The sequence below is a fragment of the Ursus maritimus genome, unplaced genomic scaffold, assembly GCF_017311325.1.
Source record: "Ursus maritimus isolate PB19 unplaced genomic scaffold, ASM1731132v1 scaffold_28, whole genome shotgun sequence".
In the NCBI taxonomy this organism is placed as follows: Eukaryota; Metazoa; Chordata; class Mammalia; order Carnivora; family Ursidae; genus Ursus; species Ursus maritimus.
In genome coordinates this window covers 15414323-15436778 of record NW_024425341.1, presented here as the reverse complement: position 1 = coordinate 15436778, position 22456 = coordinate 15414323, and the positions used below count along the sequence as shown (strand labels likewise).

Genomic DNA, 22456 nt, shown 5'->3' with positions numbered 1-22456 from the left:
CTCCCCTCTGAGGTCCTCAGTTTGTTTCTCATAGTCCATAGTCTCTCATGTTTCATTCCCCCTTCTGATTACCCCCCCCTTTCTTTATCCCTTTCTTCCCCTACCGATCATCCTAGTTCTTATGTTCCATAGATGAGAGAAATCATATGATAGTTGTCTTTCTCTGCTTGACTTATTTCACTTAGCATTATCTCCTCCAGTGCCGTCCATGTTGTAGCAAATGTTGAGAACTCGTTCTTTCTGATAGCTGAGTAATATTCCATTGTATATATGGACCACAACTTCTTAATCCAGTCATCTGTTGCAGGGCATCTCGGCTCCTTCCACGATTTAGCTATTGTGGACATTGCTGCTATGAACATTGGGGTGCATATGGCCCTTCTCTTCACTACGTCTGTATCTTTGGGGTAAACACCCAGTAGTGCAATGGCTGGATCATAGGGTAGCTCAATTTTTAACTTTTTAAGGGACCTCCACACTGTTTTCCAGAGTGGCTGTACCAACTTGCATTCCCACCAACAATGTAGGAGGGATCCCCTTTCTCCACATCCTCTCCAACAATTGTTGTTTCTTGCCTTGTCTATTTTTGCCATTCTAACTGGCGTAAGGTGGTATCTCAGTGTGGTTTTGATTTGAATTTCCTTGATGGCTAATGATTTTGAACATTTTTTCATGTGTCTGTTAGCCATTTGTATGTCTTCATTGGAAAAGTGTCTGTTCATATCTTCTGCCCATTTTTTGATTTGTTTATTTGTTTCTCGTGTATTGAGTTTGAGAAGTTCTTTGTAGATCTTGGATACCAGTCCTTTATCTGTAGTGTCATTTGCAAATATATTCTCCCATTCCGTGGGCTGCCTCTTAGTTTTTCTGACTGTTTCCTTGGCTGTGCAGAAACTTTTAATCTTGATGAAGTCCCATAAATTCATTTTATCTTTTGTTTCTCTTGCCTTTGGGGATGTGTCATGAAAAAGGTTGCTTTGGCCGATGTCGTAGAGGTTGCTGCCTATGTTCTCCTCTAGAATTTTGATGGATTCCTGTCTCACATCGAGGTCTTTCATCCATTTGGAGTTTATTTTTGTGTATGGTGTGAGAGAGTGGTCAAGTTTCATTCTTTTGCATGTAGCTGTCCAATTTTCCCAGCACCATTTATTGAAGAGACTGTCTTTTTCCCACCGGATGTTTTTTCCTGCTTTATCAAATATTAGTTGCCCAAAGAGCCGAGGGTCCATTTCTGGGCTCTCTATTCTGTTCCATTGGTCTATGTGTCTGTTTTTGTGCCAGTACCATGCTGTCTTTGTGATCACAGCTTTGTAGTACAGCTCGAAATCCGGCATTGTGATGCCCCCAGCTTTGTTTTTCCTTTTCAACAGTTCCTTGGAGATTCGGGGCCTTTTCTGTTTCCATACAAATTTAAGGACTATTTGTTCCAGTTCTTTGAAAAATGTCCTCGGTATTTTGATCGGGATAGCATTGAAAGTGTAGATTGCTCTGGGTAGCATGGACATTTTAACTATGTTAATTCTTCCAATCCATGAGCATGGAATATCTTTCCATCTTTTTATGTCTTCCTCAATGTCTTTCAAGAGTGATTTATAGTTTCTAGAATATAGGTCCTTTACGTCTCTGGTTAAGTTAATTCCAAGGTAACGTATGGTTTTTGGTGCTATTGTAAATGGGATGGATTCCCTAATTTCTCTTTCTTCGGTCTCGTTATTCGTGTATAGAAATGCAACTGATTTCTGAGCATTGATTTTGTATCCCGCCACGTTACTGAATTGCTCTATAACTTCTAATAGTTTGGGAGTGGCTTCTTTTGGGTTTTCCATATAGAGTATCATGTCATCTGCAAAGAGAGACATTTTGACTTCTTCTTTGCCAATTTGAATACCTTTGATCCCTTTTTGTCGTCTGATTGCTGTTGCAAGGACTTCTAGTACTATGTTGAATAATAGTGGCGAGAGTGGGCATCCTTGTCGAGTTCCTGATCTTAAGGGAAAGGCTTCCAGCTTTTCCCCATTGAGAATAATATTTGCAGTAGGCTTTTCATAGATGGCTTTTATGAGATTGAGAAATGTACCTTCTATTCCTACACTCTGAAGGGTTTTAATCAGGAAAGGATGCTGTATTTTGTCAAATGCTTTTTCGGCATCGATTGAGAGGATCATATGGTTCCTGAGTCTTTTCTTGTTGATATGATGTATCACGCTGATTGATTTGCGAATATTGAACCACGCTTGCATCCCAGGTATGAATCCCACTTGATCGTGATGGATAATCCTTTTAATGTACTGTTGGATTCTATTAGCAAGTATCTTGTTGAGGATTTTGGCGTCCATATTCATTAGGGAAATCGGTCTGTAATTCTCCTTTTTGAGGGGGTCTTTGCCTGGTTTGGGGATCAAGGTAATATTGGCCTCATAGAATGAGTTTGGTAGCTTTCCTTCTGTTTCTATTTTTTGAAATAGCTTTAGGAGAATAGGTATTATTTCTTCTTTGAATGTTTGGTAGAATTCCCCAGGAAAACCGTCCGGGCCTGGAGTTTTGTTATTTGGAAGGTTGTTTATCACTGACTCAATTTCTTCATAATTAATTGGCCTGTTTAAGGAATCAATTTCTTCCGGTTTCAATCTTGGTAGTTTATAGGTTTCCAGGAAGGATTCCATCTCTTCCAGATTGCTTAGTTTATTGGCATATAGCTGTTGATAAAAATTTCTAATAATCCTTCCAATTTCAATGGTGTTCGTCGTGACCTCTCCTTTTTCATTCATAATTTTAATAATCTGGGTCCTTTCTCTTTTCTTTTGGATAAGTGTTGCCAGTGGTCTGTCAATTTTATTGATTCTCTCAAAGAACCAGCTTCTAGTCCTGTTGATCTGCTCTACTGTACTTCTGGTTTCTGCTTGATTGATTTCAGCTCTAATTTTGGTCAACTGCTTCCTCGTGCGTGGATTAGGCCTGTCCCTCTGTTGCTGTTCCAGCTTCTTGAGGTGAGAATATAAAAACTGCATTTTAGATTTTTCTATTCTTTTGAGTGAGGCTTGGATGGCTATGTATTTCCCCCTTAGGACTGCCTTTGCAGTATCCCATAGGTTTTGGACTGTTGTATTTTCATTCTCATTGGTCTCCATAAATTGTTTAATTTGATTTTTGATTTCCTGGTTTATCGAGTCATTCCTGAGCAGGATGGTTCTTAGTCTCCAAGTGTTTGAGTTTCTTCCAAATTTTTCCTTGTGGTTGAGTTCCAATTTCAGAGCGTTGTGGTCTGAGAATATGCAGGGGATAATTTCAATCTTTTGGTATCGGTTGAGACCTGTTTTGTGTCCTAGAACATGCAGACCCAGTGTTTTCTTAATCTCACTGCAGTGTTTTGTGAAAAGGTCAGAGATACAGAAGCATTTTGCTAAATTTGGAAAAACAGAGCTAGGGAGAATGCAAATGCAAACGTTAAACTTCAAGTCAATAGTGGCTGTGTCTAAGACTTTCAGAGAGATACAGAATGCAGAAGATAAAATACGTGGAACTCTCAACCTGGGTGAATCATAGCAGTTTAGTATTTCCTGAAAAATTGATGAAAGTGATTTGGAAGTGTTAGCTCCTGTGAGGCTTCCAATCCTACAGATGTGGTTTGTTTTGGAAGTGAATTTCTCCAAGTCTTTGTTAAACTTACATAAAATTCTAATATTTTTCTCCCTCGTCCTTTATATTCCATGGGTCATTGATACCCAAAGTTGGTACGACAGACTGCAAACTGTTGACCTATTCTCTTCTCTTCCCCCTAATACTTAGGTTTGTAGATGCCTAGTTTTTCATTTTCCATCATCCCTTGCATTTAAGTGTGGCCATGTGACTAAGTTCTCTTCAACTGAATGTGAGCAGAAGTGATTTATACCACTTCTAGGCCTGGCCAATAAAAGCTTATCACATGAACTTCTTGCTTGCTGCCTCCCCCACCTGAATTGATAATGGCATCACCCTGAGTTGCTGAAGCAGAAGTTCCCTGATCCCACTCTGCAACCCTAGTCCCAGAATGTCCTCTCTGGGCTCTTATAAGAGAGAAATGAACACCCTTCTGTTGTGTTTGAGCCATTATATTTGAGGAATTTAGCCTATACTGTCTAATACAATAAAGAATAATTGTTGAAGGCTTTGATCACTGAGAAGGGATAAAATAATTATTTTTTGATGAAGGTAAATTAATTTCATCAGATGGATTGGTCTCCTATATTCTTCTGGTATGAAAGTTCACCTAACTGCAGACCTGTAGCTTCAGCCTGACCATAGGCACTAAGACAAAGGAGCTTAATGGCTAATTGGCCACTTTTGACATTATTAATGGAAGTGATCTCTGTGATTTAGTCCTAGTCTTATGGATTCCTATCTTATACCCCAGTGGCCTTATGCCAGTTTTCCAGGGATTAAATTTCTTCTTTCTGAATCCAGGTTCTCTTTGGGAAGAGATGAATAGACCATAAGATAAATAATAATTTATTAATAATAATAATAAGAAGAAGAGGTAAATAATTTTTACTGTCTTTTTTTAAATTAACATATAATGTATTATTTGTTTCAGGGGTACAGGTGTGTGATTCATCAGTCTTACACAACACACAGCGGTCACCACAACACATACCCTCCGCTTTGAATAATGGTCTTAAGCCAATTTGCCTGCTGCTTGAACCACTGTGTATCACCTGTATTCCTGGCCGATATCACAGTCTGGGTCTTATACTTGGTTCAGGATTGTGCCAAATAAATCATATGCTCTATTTCCCCTACTTTTTCTGTTCTGGCTTCTCTTCCCTCTACTGCTGTACCCTCCTGCAATCCTTCATGTAGGAAAAAGGGTAATCTACCAAATTTGAGCATCCTCCAAATCATATTTGTATTTGTCTTTTTCTCCAACAATAAAGTACTTCTTTGTTATAACTACCACTATTCATTCAAATTTGAAAAGCTATATTCTTCTCTGTCTGGCCTTCCCTAATTCATATACTGATAAAATTCTCACTAAATGTACTGTTCATTTGTTCTTATTCCTTTCAAAAAATTTGTGAATTTCATTAATCCTTTTTGAAGCAATATATTATAGAAGCAAAAATTATTCTTTATTGTAGAAGAGAATTGGTACTATATAACTGAAAGAAGCTAAGTGAGGTAATATGTAGCTAGTAACATTGTAATTATAATTGACCCTTGAAGAATGAAGAAGTTGGGGACATCACCACCCCTCCAGTTGAAAACCCCTAATAACTTTTGACTCGTCCAAAAACTACCAATAGCCTACTGTTAATTGGAAGGCCTTACTAGTAACGTAAGTAGTGCATTAACGCATACATATTTTGTATGTTATATGTATTCTGTGTTCTTGCAAAAAGTAAGCTAGAGAAAAGAAAACGTTAAGAATATCATAAGAGAATGTACATTTACAGAACTGTACTTATTAAACTGTACATTTACAGGACTGTATTTATTGAAAAAAATTATGTAAGTGGGCATGTGCAGTAAAAACCTGTGCTGTTCAAGGGTCAGTTGTACTTTAAAATTTGAAGTACATAGAACCCTTTTAAAATCTAACTATGAAAAAAATCTACGTATGTAGTTTTTATATATTGCAATCACTTGGGAGGGGTGAGAATTGAGTGCTCCACATTTTAAATCTTAAGCAACAAATTAACTTTTGCCTGCATCCCAACTTAAGAAGAGATTCATTTAAGCAGAATTTTTACTGTATTAAACTAATAAAATGAAAAATAAATCTCATATGCCTTCTTATTGCAATAGCTAAACTTAAGCATTTACCAATATTAGTTTGTTTGTTTGTTTTTAAACATTATTTATTTATTTGACAGAGAGAGAGAACACAAGCAGAAGGAGCGGGAGAGGGAGAAGCAGGCTCCCCGCCAGGGAGCCCGACATGGGGCTCGATCCTAGGACCCTGGGATCATGACCTGAGCCGAAGGCAGATGCTTAACCAACTGAGCCACCCAGGCATCCCCCCCAACATTAGTTTTAAAGATGTGTTTGAACAACTTTTAAAAAAGATACCCACAAATTACGCCATGTCTTTCTCACTAAAACTTTAGATTACCTTTTATTATCTCACTCTAAATTCCTAGTTTGGAATCAGAAGCTTCTCTTTTGTTTGTCTTTGTCTACCACCTGACCCAGACTCAGTATCCCTTTGGTTCTTTATTACCCCGTTGCCAGTTTTGTTTTCATCCACAAGCATTTGTTTATTCACACAATAATCATTTACCAAGCCTCTTAGATGTGCCAGGCATTACGTTCATCACTGGTGAAGTTCTTGTAAACATAATGACTACTACTCCTCTCAAGGAATTCCTGGTTAAATGGCAGAGACAGATATGTAAACAGATAACTGCAACCCAATATGAATGGGCGAAAGAAGTACAAGTGACATATCAGGGATGTATAAAGAAAATAACTAGGATTTATTTAAAGTACAATGTTGACTCCCGGGGAACTCTCAATACTCTCGCTGTTGTCAAAGTTTCAGATACATTATTACAAGGATGTGATTAATCAGGATTGATTTGGAGCAGTATCTTATACAATAAGAGGGCATGGCTCTAGAAGCTTTCTGGCAGGTCTCCTTTCTGAGAGTCTGAGTGGAAGAATCACAGAGACTATTTGCTATGGAGCAGAGATTCATCTTCTTGGAAATAGCTGCAAAAGTTTCTCACTTCCAGAGAAATGAAAAGCTGAATTGATCTAAAATATTACTGGTGGTGACCATAGCTCAGAGACCACTATAGTTCCCAGAGCTCATCTCAGGCACAGAGTGAAATTAGACTCATTCTTGTTTCTACCAACAGGTTAGGACTAGATGTTGGTTAGTATTAGCTTAGTTGGTTTCTTGAGGTACTAGCAATAGACAACCATTGAATATGTTGATAATTAGCAGATCTCTATAGCAGACACTCTAAAATAAAGCATGGAGGAGACCTGATAAATAGCAGCGTAACACCTAGCACTGGGATGAGTGGATAAGCAAGCACTGTAATCCCAGGGGAACTACTGAAGGATTTAAGCAAAGGCCTCAGGCACAGGTTGGCAGGTAGGAACATAAGTACTGAGACTGGGAAATAAGGGATCGGTTCTGATAATAGGAAGCAAATCAGAAGCTCAGTTCTTGGTTCCAGAGCAGGACAGACACCAGCACCGAAATCTCTGGCCTGAAAGTCTTTGATTACTTCCAGAATGGGACAGGATTGGTTTCAGAGACTGAAGTGAAACAAATACCGCAATAATGCTTAAGGATCTTCAACGGATGCTTGTAGGAAGAGGAAGTCAAGGACGTTATTTCAGTATCAGAGTCCTCACAGTGAAGACTGGTTCTTCTAAATATCAGGGAAAACAGGAATTCAGGGTACAAATATTAATTATAATTAATCTCTAAGAAATTTTAATTAGAGCAAATTTTTTAAAACCAATAATTAATAAGCTATACTTCGTGGCTTGGTGTGCTCCTTCTTGCCTAACAAAAATTATGTTTCAGACTCCCTGCATTTAAGAGCTTCTTCAGTGGGGCCTGCTGATAATAACAATAACAAATAACTTTCAAAGGCAGGGGTACAGGCAGAGAAAAGATTTCACCTTACCATGAGCCATTTAAAAGAAGCATCTCCAGAAAAGATGGAACGTGGAAACTTTGTGTTGTGTCTACTTTGGAGAAATTCTTTCTTAGAAGCCTAACCAGTCTTCAGCTCCGTCCATGCATCTAGTGCCCACCAGCTAAGTTCTTCAAGAGGCTATGTCTCTGTAGCCACTATAAGAAAACTTGAGGGTTTTCTCTTTAATATTCCTGAACAATTTAAAAGCTGTCATTTCCTCAGCTTCCTAAATAGGTGTTTTTTAGTTTGACAGTCAGCCTATGGAAATTAAGAATTTTTCTTAAATGACCATGACTTATATTAACTTCTGTCAGTATTTTCCTGTGGTTGACAAATGGTCTAGTTATATTGTATTGCCACTTTTGAAAGGCTTATTTTTTAAGTACATAATATTGGATTGATAATGGAGATTTTCATTTTAATAATTAATGTTTTAACAACAAAATATATATAATTCTGTTTTTTTTGCTTTTGAGTTAGTTTTTCCATTCACCGTAGGTGTACTGTACTTATTGATGAGTTTTTCTATATTGGGAATTTGTGATGCAAAATGTATTATTTAATGAAACAGTACATATTAATGAAAAATGTTTAGGTTAATTTTAAACTTTAGACATTAACTTTAGAAAGATATATTGGATTTCGGTAAGCAAAAAAGGTATTAAATTAGATCAGCCAGTGAATACTGGTATACTTCACCTGTTCCTTGTAATATAAGGATTATACCCATAGGTTCACACTAGTGTGCTACAGGGAAATGGCTGTATTTGTTTTTTAAAAATGCTCTGAACATTAACATGATACAAGATCATTGTCATTTGCAAGCAAGCAAGACTGCCAAGAGGATTAGTAAACTGGTTTAAATATCATTTTTCACCTTTATTTATTGGTTCTTGTTTTTGATTGCTCATAATAGTGATGTTAGAACTTCAGAAGGTTTAGATTTTTTAAACTTTGGGAAGTTCAAAGCAAAGCTGAATCCTTTAAAGGCCTGAGAGTTCCTTCTAATATTTTGGGAATCTACTAGTCTGAAGCTGTCCCTTTCCTCAGGGATTCTAGTGGAGCAAGTCAGGTATCCTTAGCTGAACTTCATGGACCACTGCTCCTTATTAGCCTCCTAAACACTGTAAAGTTTAATGTGGTTAGAACTGTACCACAGTAAACAAACAAACAAACAACCTGAATTCTTCATCTGTGCTCTTAGATCTTTCATTAAGAAAATAGTCTGTTTTGGGAAGCCTGGGTGGCTTAGTTGGTTACACATTTGCTTTGAACTCAGGTCACAATCCCAGGTTCCTGGGATCAAGCCCCACCTCAGGCTCCCTGTTCAGCATGGAGTCTGCTTCTCCCTCTCCCTCTGCCCCTTCCCCACTCATTCTCTCTCTCTCCCTCTCTCTTTCTCTCTAATAAATAAATAAAATCTTAAAAAAAAAGAAAATAGTCTGTTTTCCACAGAGAAAGAAATATATGGACAATTGGAAGGTTTGAGAGTGACTGGGCATATATAGGTAGAACATGAGCAAACCAAGCTTACTCATATGTGTCTCTAAAAACAGCTTTAGATAAAGTAAGTAATCTTCCAATTGATTATTTTATAATTAGTTCATTTGTATATAGTAGACACACACCAAGTATTTGTTGGACGAGTGAATGAATTTATATTAGCTCATTAGTTGATTATAAATATTCATCTTGGAAACTAAAAGTTGTTAAAAGATAATATAAATCATTGAGTTTTGTCCAATACCTTTTGAGTTTTTGTTTGAGGATTTCTATTTATGCTTGAACTTGCCCAACACATCTTAAATTTTTGTTTGGGGACTCATATTTATGCTTATATTTTGGTAAAAAAAGGTAAAGAAACAAGAGGACCAGATGATCTCTAAGGTCTCTGAAGACCAGTCTAACTCTAAACACATTTATTTCCAGTGAACAAAGGAAAACAGTACCCATTCCTGATTTAAGGTAGAAGATAATGATTAAACCAACAGCAGACATTGCATTTAATGGCAATTCATTAGAAGCATTCTCGTCAAAACATGGAACAAGATAATTATGCTTACTATTACTGATAACTGTTCAACATCATATTTAGAGATGTAGACCTCTCATAATTAAGGCAATGAAAATGAAGTATAAATATTAAACAGGAAAAGCTACAACTGTCATTTATTATGAAAGAATGTATGATTAGTTACTTAGAAAATCAAAGGAAAAAAGTTATTAAAATGAATGAAGGAATTTAAAAAGGTAATTGGGTACAAATATACCAAAATCATTAGCATTCCCATTCATCAGAAATAACCAGTTGAAAATGTAACAGGAATAAAAAGTTCCATTCACAATTCACAATTACACAGAAACTATAAAATGTACCAAAAATCTACCAAAAATACTTAAAACTTACATGAAGAAAACTGCAAAACTTTACTGAAAGACATAGTTGAAGACCTCAATAAATAGATGTCCATGTTCCCAGATGGGAAAAATCAAGTCTCCTAAATTACACCAAAATTGAATGTCATCCCCAACAAAATGCTAGTAGGATTATTTAAATAGAATTTGACACATTGATTTCAAAGTTCACTTAGAGGAAAAACTTGAATATCAATCACTATGAATATTTTTAAAAGATTGATAATAAGATGAAATCTTGCTTTACCGAATACCAAAACATAACCACAAGCTATAGTAATTAAAACAGTATGGCATCTGAGTAGGAAGAGACAAATGAGTCAGTGGAAGAGAATAGAGAATATAAAGCCAACCAAAGTATTGATTTCCTGTTCTGCTCTTCATCTTATCCCAGTCTCCAGCCCAGATGAACCCATTCCTCCCAGCTGATGATAGCTAGACTGTTTTAGGATTGGGCTAGTATACTGGATCAACATGGGAAAATTGGTTTTTACTTTTTACCAGTTTATGTTGCATTTGAGTTGTGCCAATGTATGTAATTGCACTATATGATTTATCTCACTAAATTGAGAAGAGGCAGTGAAGGAAGCAACAAGTCTGCAGTATCAGGAATCCCTTTTAAGCACCCAGACTCTGGTTATCTCTTTTATACATAAATCATATTCTTCCCTTTTAGGATATATTTTTTTTGTCTGGGGCACAAATCATTCTCAAACTCTGTCCCAATCCTTCTTTTAAGGTGTTGCTAAATAGACCTGTAAGCACCACCTAATGCCATTATCAAAAATGATGGGTAATATTGCTAAGGTAACAAGGGGTAGAATTCATTAAGTGGAGTTTTGTTGTTGTTGCTTCAAGTTTTTATTTAAATTCCAGTTAACATATAATGCAATATTAGTTTCAGGAGTAGTATTTAGTGATTCATCACTTACATATAACACCCAGTGCTCATCACAAGAGCCTTCCTTAATCCCCATCACCTGTTTAACCCATCCCCTGCCCACCTCCCCTCCAGCTTGTTCTCTATAGTTAAGAGTCTGTTTTATGATTTGCCTCTCTTTCTCCCCGCTACATTCATCTGTTTCGTTTCTTAAATTCCACATATGTATGAAATCATACGGTATTTCACTCTGACTGACTTATTTTACTTAGCATAATACACTCTAATTCCATCTATGTTGTTGCAAATGGCAAGATTTCATTTCTTTTTGACGGCTGATTAATATTCCATTACACACACACACACACACACACACACACACACATATGCACACACACCACAATTCCTTTATGCATTCATCAGTCAATAGACATTTGGGCTCTTTCCATAATGTGGCTATTGTTGATAATGGTGCTATTAAGTATCGGGGTGCATGTATCCCTTTGAATCAGTGTTTTTGTATCCTTTGGGTAAATACCTGTTAGTACAATTTCTGGATCATAGGATAGTTCTATCTTTAACTTTTTGGGGAACCTCTATCCTGTTTTCCAGAGTGCCTTCACCAGTTTGCATTCCCACCAACAGTGTAAGTGGGTTCCCCTTTCTCCGCATCCTTGCCAACATTTGTTGTTTTCTGTGTTGTTAATTTCAGCCATTTGGACAGATGTGAGATGATATTGTAGTTTTGATTGGTATTTCCCTGATGATGGTGATGTTGAGCATCTTTTCATGTGTCTGCTAGCCATCTGGATGTCTTCTTTGGAAAAATGTCTATTCATGTCTTCTGCCCATTTCTTGATTGGGTTATTTGATTTTTGGGTGTTGAGTTTGATAAGTTCTTTATAGATTTTGGATACTAACCCTTTATCAGGATTAGTCATTTGCAAATCTCTTCTTCCATTCTGATGATTGCCTTTTAATTCTGTTGATTGTTTCCTTCACTGTGCAGAAGGTTTTTATTTTGATGAAGTCCCAGTAGTTCATTTTTGCTTTTGTTTCTCTTGCCTCCCAATCTAGTAAGAAGTTGCTATGGCTGATGTCAAAGAAGTTACTGCACATGTTCTCTTCTAGTATTTTGATGTTTTCCTGTCTCACACTTAAGTCTTTCATCCATTTTGAATTAATTTTTGCATATGGTGTAAGAAAGTGGTCCAGTTTCATTCTTCTGTATGTTGCTGTCTGTTTTCCCAGCACCATTTGTTAAAGAGACTGTCCTTTTCCCATTGGATGTTCTTTCCTGGTTGTCAAAGATTAGTTGATCATATAGTTATGGGTCCATTTTTGAATTTTCTATTCTGTTCCATTGATCAGTGTGTCTGTTTTTGTGCCAGTACCATACTGTCTTGATCGCTACAGCTTTGTAATATTACTTGAAATCCTGAATTGTGATGCCTCCAGCTTTACTTTTCTTTTTCAAGATTGCTTTGGCTATTCGGGGTCTTTCGTGATTCCCTGCAAATTTTAGGATTGTTCTAGCTCTGTGAAAAATGCTGATGGTATTTTGATAGGGATTGCATTAAATGTGTAGATTACTTTGGGTAGTATAGTCATTTTAACAACACTTGTTCTTCCAATTCATGAGCATGGAGTATTTTTCCTTTTCTTTGTGTCATTTTCAATTTCTGTCATACAGTGGAGTTTTAATGAAAACTTAACTCTACTTGGTCAGATTTTTTTCTGAAACTGTTACTCAGGTGGCTAAAGAATTCAAACTGTTCTATAGTTCTGCCTGTTTTCTGTCAGTATAGAATGGATTAGACACAAAAATCACAGGCCATTACTGTAAAATTTTAGGGAAGTAGTGTGTACTTACACAAAAGTGGTGGCTGTGGCGGATGTGAGAAATTAGAGGGAGAACAACAGGTTTTGTTGACTGATTGTTAGTAGAAGTTAAGGAGAAGGAAGAGTTGTCAGCATTAGCTCCTGGATCAAATTCCCAGCTGCAGTGGTCAAGCAGGTTTGGCGTGCTGGGACCAATGACAGACACTTCGGAAAGAAAGTTTCCTGAGAAAACACAGGTACATCATAAGCAGTAATGGCAGCAGCAGGTAGGGGCAGAAATCACAGATCAAGTTCATATGAGATCATAACAAATTAAGATGGTAGAGGCAAAAACTGTGGTTCAGGATATTAGACTAAGGCATAGCCTCAGATTATGGTGCAGAAACCATGAGAGCTCCACACAGAGTGGTCCTTCAGGGAATTCACTGGAAATGAGTCTTGGTTGATTTGGGCCAATTAAGGCATGGCTTCAGATTATGGTGCAGAAACCATGAGAGCTCCACACAGAGTGGTCCTTCAGGGAATTCACTGGAAATGAGTCTTGGTTGATTGGGGTCAATTAGGTCAAGGAAATGGCCTAGTAAGAATAAAACAGGAGAGTAAACTGTGGTCACAGAAAAGATTGATTTCCCTGTCCTAGGAGGAAGAAGAACCCCCCGGAATGTATATATAGAAAGTGACCTAAGATGTTAAGACTGATCCCTGAGGACTATTCAGGGAGATTATTGCCCATTATTGACATTAAGTTGCTCAGTGTCTCACTTCTCGCCCATGACAGAGCCAAAACAATTTCCCAGTACCTATGGATTACCTGAGTAATTGTTATTAACATACTGCTGAACTAGCTTGCCTCTGGTATGGAGCTGCTTTATCTTTCTAAAGCATCATTTTCTTTGTGTCATTGCTCTACGTAAGAATCCCCTAAAGCCATGTTTTCTATCAGATTAAATTCCAGTGCTTTAGTCTGGCATTCAGAAATCTTATCAGTTTACTTACCCTTTTCCATGAATGTAAATCGTCTGCTCTGGGAAGGTTATTACCATCTTTTCAAATTTGCTGTGTAAACCTAGAATGCTCATATCTTTTTCCTGACATTAAAATTCATATTTTTTTTCTGCCTGAAACCTGATTTTTTTAAAAGATTTTATTTATCTGAGAGAAAGAGAGAGAGCACAAGCAGGGGAAGCAGCAGAGGGAGAGGAGAAGTAGACTTTTCCCTGAGCAGGAAGCCTGATGCAGGGTCCCAGTCTCAGTTTTTATTTGATTGCTTCTGTAATGTTTTCAAAAGTCTTAGTCTTCAGAATAGTGGGAAAAGATTAGTCATTTGCCTAGCTGTTCATTTAATATAAAGTATAACTTAGAAATACAAAATGTAGTCTCCTTGTTGAAAGTTCTTACAGATTATTTTGATATGACTTCTTAGATATTAGCTATTTAAATAATTTTAATAGTTTGTACGTAATCTGCATTATGCCTTCATAAACATGGAAGAGACAATAAAGAGAATAAGCTTGCCATCCTAAATAATAATTTTTTCTAATATAAAATAATTTTTATGAAATGTATAAAATATAATTTTTGTATTGTTGATAATCATGTAAATTGCTATTAACTCCCAAGAGGCGGAGTGAAAATATATATGAAAAGGTTTTGTTTGACTAATCAAATCCACTCCTAGGAATTTACTTCAAGAAACTCTTTGTACATCTATGGAAATATATTCTATGCTGGCCATTTTAACATTGTTTTATAATAGTGAGATACTATGAATCACCTAAATATTCAACCGTGTGCAATTCATTAATTGTGCTATGGTACAAACATTTACTATGAAATATTATACAGTTACTAAAAAATGGTCTACTAGAGTATTTGGAGTATTTAGTGACATGAGAAAATAGCCCTGATATATTAATAAGTGAAAAATATCAGATTACTGAACAGTGTAATGTAATCCCATTTTTGCCAAAAAAGAAAAAAATATATCTATAAATTTTAAAAATTCTGTCTTCTGAATTATATACTATTCATTACTTCTGTAATAAAAAAAAAAGTCCTTCTATTAAAAAGTAAATTTGCTGTAGTTCAGAGAGAATAGAAATAACAGTGAAAAATTATCCACAAGGAAAGGTCTTGAAATTAAGGAAAACCAAAGAGACTTCCTTTCCCCCCATCATTTATACACACTCCTTCTACCATTCTGTTAATCTTAACCTTAGGTAGAATTCAGAACAACCATTGGTAGTAACTGTATTATAGTGATCTAGAGTTAGCAACTTCAGTTCTTAATCTAAGCACTGCCACTAAGTGGTTTCCTTAGTGGTAGCCCCGGATAGCATATCAGGGTTTCACTTTCTTCTTTTAGAAAATCAATAGACTAGGGGCGGCTGGGTGGCTCAGTCGGTTAAGCGTCTGCCTTCAGCCCAGGTCATGATCTCAGTGTCCTGGGATCGAGTCCCAGGTCAGGCTCCCTGCTCAGCGGGGAACCTGCTTCTCCCTCTCCAACTGCCTGCTGTTCCCCCTGTTTGTGCATGGTCTTTCTCTCTCTGTCAATTAAATAAATAAAATCTTTAAAAATGATCAATAGATTATACTGAACAGACTTCTAATTAGATCAATAAGGCTATATAGAGAGCACATAGTAGGCATTCAGCAGGAGTTAGGATTCCTTCTAAAGAAACTATTAGCTCAGAAATTTCATGTTTTCTGAAACTGAAACTTCAGAAATAATCACAGATCCTTCAAAGTGCCAGCTTAGAATTTTCAGGCCCTTAATGATATTTATTGTAGGATCTTTCAAACATTAATTCATTTTATTCATATGGCAATTTATTTATAAAGTGATTAAGTTCTCCAGAAGACAATATTTTCACACTTGGTCATTTACTCTGTTAATCCACTTTCAGCATAATGAAAAGCATTTAACTTCTAATAGAAGATGTTATTTCACACAGTCCAAATTTATTTGCTTTCTTTACTTTAGGTTGCTATCAACAGAACAGACATTGAAGACTTAGACCTCTATGCTACATCTCGGGAAAGGAGATTTCGTTTGTTTGCTTCTATAGAATGTGAAGGGCAGTTATTCATGACTCCATATGATTTTATTTTGGCTGTTACAACAGATGAGCCCAAATGTAAGTATATTTTTTAAATTATCTAATAATTTTATAAGATTTTTTTCTTATCTCTAGTTTGTAAAATTGTGGAACAGGGTAAGTTTTCAGAATAACTAACCAAGTAATGTGGCATTTCAAAAGACATTATGCTATATAATCTTACTAGACTAGTATTTCTTATAAACTCTTACTGATATCTCTTTTCACAAACTTTCATTTATTTCCTCTTTTTCAGTTCATCAAACTGAAAAACCACCTTACTCTTGATATTCTGTGTATTAGGTTCATATTTTGCCTATTCAATTCTTCTATCTAGCATGAACAGAGTAATTCAGAGGGTTGGCTTTGAAGCTAGACCTGGTCCAAGAATTCTACCTGTATCTCTTCTGTATTTGTCATGGCTCCTACAGGGCAAATTTAGACTGTTACTTATCTTTCCATATGTTAGAGCAGTGGTTCTCAAACTCTTTGCCATTATATACATTCTTGCAAATCTCTTCAATGTCTGATTAATAGAAGATAGCTGTATTCTCATGTGCTTTTTATATTCAATAGTTGCAGAGTATTGTTTTTCATGAAGTATATTAAGAAAATCTGCCTCACAGATAAAGAAGTAGGAAAAAGGAAGAGTATTTTAATAGCCCTTTCAGATTATTGCAGATATTCTTCTCTGATACTATCTCAACACTTGGCTAGTGGTAGTTTCTTAAAGTTTAGTTGCAATGCAGAATTTGTCATCTTTTGTCGTCTGTTATGTTAAAATCCATTGGGCTACACTGCACTTAGAATGGTTCTTTTACCCTTATATAATCTTGTAACATCAAATGGAAGATACTGGTTGACTCAGTTATGCAGATCTTCCAAGTGTTGACATATTTATTATGCAATATATTTTTAAAATGACATTCAGTGATATTGTCATAATATTCTCATGAAAGTTTTTACTTATTGGAAAGCTGTCAAAATCATGGTGGTGTATACATGTTTTCCCAAATTCTGATTTTTACTTGAAAGCTCAAATGTTATCACTGGCAACAAATATTTTCAGTTTTTTTCTCCAAGTGATAGCTGACTTTGTTCATTTGTAAGAAAATGCCTGCCAAATACCTAAGTCTAAATAACCATAATTTGTCTGTCATTCGTTCTTTCAAGTAAAAATCATGTTCCATGAAAAAAAGTTAAGTTCACAACTCAAAGAATCACTGTGCTTTTTCTCAAAACAGCCATAGTGCTTTGGAATGCGACAGAGTGCTTCATGCACACTTCCCATTTCATGTCACAGCATATTATGATGTACTCAAAGACACCTGTCAGATACCAGGTATTGCAGTAGGCCCTGGAGATAAAGTGGTGAGGGAAACAAACAAACAAAAGTAGATGCCCTTCATCCTCACGATGCATACAATCTGGTGGGCAAAACCAATGCTGATCAATGAAATATACAAATAAATAGCAAATTATATCTGTGCTATGAAAGAAAGATACTTGAGGCTGTGAGAGCGTATTTTTGAGAAGTAACTTAGGTAGCTCAGAGAGATCTTCCCTGGACAAATAAATATCCATGTGAATTGGGAATAAGTTAGCTAGGCTAGTAGGAAGTTGAGAATAGAGAATTTCAGCAGAAGAAACAACAGGTATTAAGGTACCATGACAAGAAGGAATGTGATACATGTGAGGAGGGGAAAAAGATCTGGGTGGCTATAGTGCAAGGAGCAAAGAAGAATATGGTAAGAAGTGAGGGTGGGTATGTGGGGCAGTGCCAAATCACTGAGTCAGTAAGCTTATATTAAACATCTTTGTTTTTATCCTAAAAAAGTAATGGAAAATCATGGCAGTAGTTTAAGCTGCAGAATAATTTGGTGTGTTAGAAAATAACTGAGTAACTTTTAAAGATCTTTTTGGCTTTATACAATGATTCATGAATCAGGCAACATCTAATTCAGCAGTTAGTGAGGAGCTCCAAGGAGTTGTACAAAATAAAAGACATACAGGCATGAGGGAACAGGAAGAAGGAAGTTATACAAGACAAAAAAAAGTGGGTTGGTTATTGTAAGATCACTTTCCTTTAGAGGACAGTAGGGGTCTCTCAGGCAGATGACTAACTAGTGCTGATTGACTGATTTAAGATTCCATTTCTGGCAGAATAGAAACTGTAATTAAGTTAAGTCTTGGCTTGGTTATGTGGGTCTTAGCACAAGGAACTCCATATTGGACCTGTTGTCTGCTTTTAACAAGTGTATACTGTTATTAGATAGTGTTTTTTTTTTTTTAAAGATTTTATTTATTTATCTGACAGAGATAGAGACAGCCAGCGAGAGGGGGAACACAAGCAGGGGGAGTGGGAGAGGAAGAAGCAGGCTCATAACAGAGGAGCCTGATGTGGGGCTCGATCCCGTAACGCCAGGATCACGCCCTGAGCCGAAGGCAGCCGCTTAACCGCTGTGCCACCCAGGCGCCCCTAGATAGTGTTTTGAAAAGGTCTTTCAGGGTGGACATAGATTGGAGAGAGCCAGAGTGAGCAAAAGCAGATCAGCGAGGAGACTCTTGTCCAGGCTTGAAAAGCTTCTAATAATGATGGTAATGGTGATGATGGAGTAATGAGTACTAAAAATTTCTGGCTTGTTTACCTATATGGATGGCAGTAGGGACCAGGTTTGAAAGGAAAAATTGTAACTTCAACTTTGGACATGATGGATTTACGATGCCTTAGATGTCTAAAAGAGGAGATATGGAAGAGGCAGGTGGATCTGGCTTTCAATCATGCATTTCAATTCATTGAAAATCAATGTACTAAATAATCAGTTGTTTGATAATCTACTTGAAACTCTCAAACAAATGTCTTGAGTTATGTTAGAACAAATTATAACCATTTTTCTTCAGAGCCAGGGATATAGCAAAACTAAATCCTTAAGATCTAATATATAGCATGGTAACTGTAGTTGACAGTACCATATTGTATAATTGAAATTTGCCAAGAGAGTAGATCTTACGCATTCCTAATAGTAACCACAAAAGTAACTATGCGAGGTGAAAAAAAATGTGTAAAAGTTCAAAAAAAATTAAACCCTAAATAATTTGGCAAATTGGCTACTTTGCAAATTAGCTTTTAATCAATTAATACTTGATATTTTAGATTATTTCCATTGGAGGTGAGGGGAGAGGGCTGTGTAGAGTTCATCTGTACGTGATTGGTAATTAATGCAAAGAGTTCGGATGAGATTGCCTGGGAGGCAGTATAGTATAAGAACATAGATGACCAAGGACCAATCCTTGAGGAACTCCTAGACTTTAAATGATGAAGGTACAACAGCTTCTAAGATGAGCCTCAAAAGGAAAAATAGGAGTATCCAGAAACATGGGAAGAAAATCAGGAGAATGGAGGTATAGAAGCCAAGGAAAATGAACAGAATGGTCAAATGAGAAATCAGATGAGGACAGAAAAATGTCTACTAGATTTAGTAATTTGAAGGTTATTGATGATTTTTTTAAAGATATTTATTTATTTATTTATTTATTTATTTATTTGACAGAGAGACACACAGCCAGTGAGAGAGGGAACACAAGGAAGGGGAGTGGGAGAGGAAGAAACAGGCTCCCAGCAGGGCAGGGAGCCTGATGCAGGGCTCGATCCCAGGACCCTGGGATCAGGCCCTGGGCCTAAGGCAGCCGCTTAAGGACTGAGCCACCCAGGCGCCCCTATTGATGATTTAAAAAAAAATTTTTTTTATTTTAATGTTTTTTCATTATATTATGTTAGTCACCATACAGTACATCCCTGATTTCTGATGTAAAGTTTGATGATTCATTTGTTGCGTATAACACCCAGTGCACCATGCAATACGTGCCCTCCTTGATGATTTTTAAAATGAAGTTTCAGTGTAGTGATAAGCACAAAGACCAGATTGCAAGAGCAGAAGATGAAGAAAACAGTGAGTATAAGGGACTCTTTCAAGATGTTTGGCTGTGAAGTAGAAAGGAAATGAAAGATAGTAGTTGACAGAGAGACTTTATCATTTCGGGAGACTCTGAGGCTGTCAACTGAAGGAGAGGGAACTATATGAACAAACACATGGGATCAAGAGAGTAAATGGTGTATTCAGAGTAGTCCACTTTGGGAGTATGTAGGGTAGTAGTGATAGAAAAGGCTACAAATTAAGTAGGGCTCTTTTTTGGAGGAATTTGAGGGCTATGGATTATATCTCTCTGTGCTCCTTTAACCTCCCTTTCCTCCCTCCCTTCTGGAAATATTTATTGAGTAACTTACCATGTGCAGATAACTGTATTTTGCTTTGGAATTGGTCGTTTGATACTTTTTGTCCTCTTAAAATATTTTAAGCTTCGTAAGTGTAGAGACTGTACATAGAAAAGGCCCTTATACAAGAATAGGTACATATGTGTTCCATACATTTGTTTAATTGATTTCATACAATGTGGACTTTTTATCTTTATTATTAAGTTAGCACATATTTGATAAAACTATTGATGTATTTTTTAGAATATCAAATGGTATTTTTTAGTCAAATTTCATAATTTTTGTCAAACTTGTATTTGAGAAGTCATGCATTAAATAATATTTTAGAATTTCGTGGTTTGAAAATTTTTAATTAATTATTTTCTTGAATTTTTTCTTCATAATATACTGACTGTAAGCCTGCTGGTGGCTTTTTACTTTCTGGAAATATATTTCAAATTTGATTCTTTTCAAGGTATTATAAAACCACCACTTGCAGGAAAAAACATTCCATTATAAAAAAAATCTGCACAGGACATTTAATAACCACAAGTTAACATCAGTTAATTTCAAACTGGAACTTTTTTTTTCCTATTTTCTTTTTTTTTTTTTAATTATGTTAGTCACCAAACAGCACATTATTAGTTTTTGATGGAACTTTTAAAACATAGTTAAGAATGATCACTAAAGATCAAGATATTTGTTAAAATTTTTTTTAAAGTGTAGGGTTATAGAAATAAATATTTCCTCAGAAGAGAAAATATGTTTCATAGACTGAATATTAAATCATATATATATATCAACGTGGCATATTGAAATTAGACAGACTTGTGTTTAAATCTTAGCATTCATTTACTAGCTTTGAGAATTTTGTTAAATTATTTAATCTTTTGTCTCCTCATTTATAAAAATAAAAATAATAGCAACCTCATGAGGTTTTTGAGGATTGAGTGACATTGGTTGTGTTTAGCATAGTATCAGACACACAGTAAGCACTTAATAAATGTTGGTAGCTGTCATTGTCACCATCATCATCATCGTTTGAATTCATAATCATGATTTTTAACAAAATCTCCAATATAATTTTATGATGACATCAACAGGAAAAAATTGGTATGCTGTGTAAACATTTGCTTAGTATTGTTCAAATAAATGTTAATCGAGATACACATTTGATTGTTGATTATAGCTTTGTGTTTGAAATCTAGAAAATGTCTTATTTTACCTACCTAAATAGAACCTAAAAGGTGAGTTTCCCATCTAGAACTAAAATAAGTCATGGATTACCTTCATATAGCTTCAAGTATTACTTTAATTTTAGTTTAAAAAATGTTGTTAAAAATTTTCAGTATTAAAAATATGAACATCAACCTATAGCTGAAGAAATAAATAAATCCAATAGAATTGAAGTCCCTCTTCACCCAAGTTATATTTATATATGTAGTAAGTTCATATGAAATAAGGAATTTAGAAAATCAGAAGATCCTTTGAAGAACAATCTTAATGGCTCTTTAGTATTTATAAAAAAAAGCTAATAATACTGAACATGGTGACATATCCGGCAGAATGAATATGTCTTTTGTGAATAATTTACCCTGGAAATCTCATAAACCCTACATGTAAAACTCAAGAGTGTGTCTAACTTCCTCTTCTGATAAGTAGCTTCTGAACATTGCATAAAAGCACGTGCATATGTACTTTTGTGCCATTTGTTTTTCTTCTGTTCCTACTGCTGTATTTCAAAAGCAACAGAATAATAAATATTATTTACAGTGTTCTGTTTTTATGAAAAGCAGAATGTTTTTATGAAATAAATGTATTGGAATTAAGGCTAAATGCTGACTTCTTTATAAACCTGCAATTTTAATCACTTGATTACACATTTGTATAAACTATATTAGGTAAAGAAAGGATATTGTTACTACATAGAGAAGAAATTGATCTCCATAAAAATCAGTTTGCTGAATTTTAGAACATACTTCTATCCTTTCGATCTTAAAGTGACTTATATTGCTTACAAAAAAGAAAGTTACATGGCAAAAACCGCCTATCTTATTGTCTTGACTTCGATAATAATGTTTATAATAACTATGGTTAATTATAAAGAAATAGCCACATTGCCATGTAGAAAAATTATTGGTTGTCATTATTGTAATGTAGCTGAAATAATTAATATTTGCCAGTTCCTAATGCAGCTGTGTTATAGGACTTAATCACATACAAACCTGGAGATAATTCTTGGGCAGACATTAGATATTCAGAGTTTTCAAATCTGAGGAAAGGAAATAGCAATGTTGACAGCGCACTTATTCCAATATTATAAGATTTATAGTAT

General features: G+C 35.7%; 1 protein-coding gene across 1 annotated transcript in view; it reads left to right on the top strand.

Moving 5' to 3' along the window:
* The window catches only part of MICU3 (mitochondrial calcium uptake family member 3), a 101943-nt gene that overhangs the window by 29857 nt on the left and 49630 nt on the right, over positions 1 to 22456 (top strand). The window contains exon 2 of the mRNA XM_040643317.1: positions 15755 to 15908. Coding sequence (XP_040499251.1) covers positions 15755 to 15908 — 154 coding nt within the window. The remainder of the gene's footprint in view (positions 1 to 15754; positions 15909 to 22456) is intronic.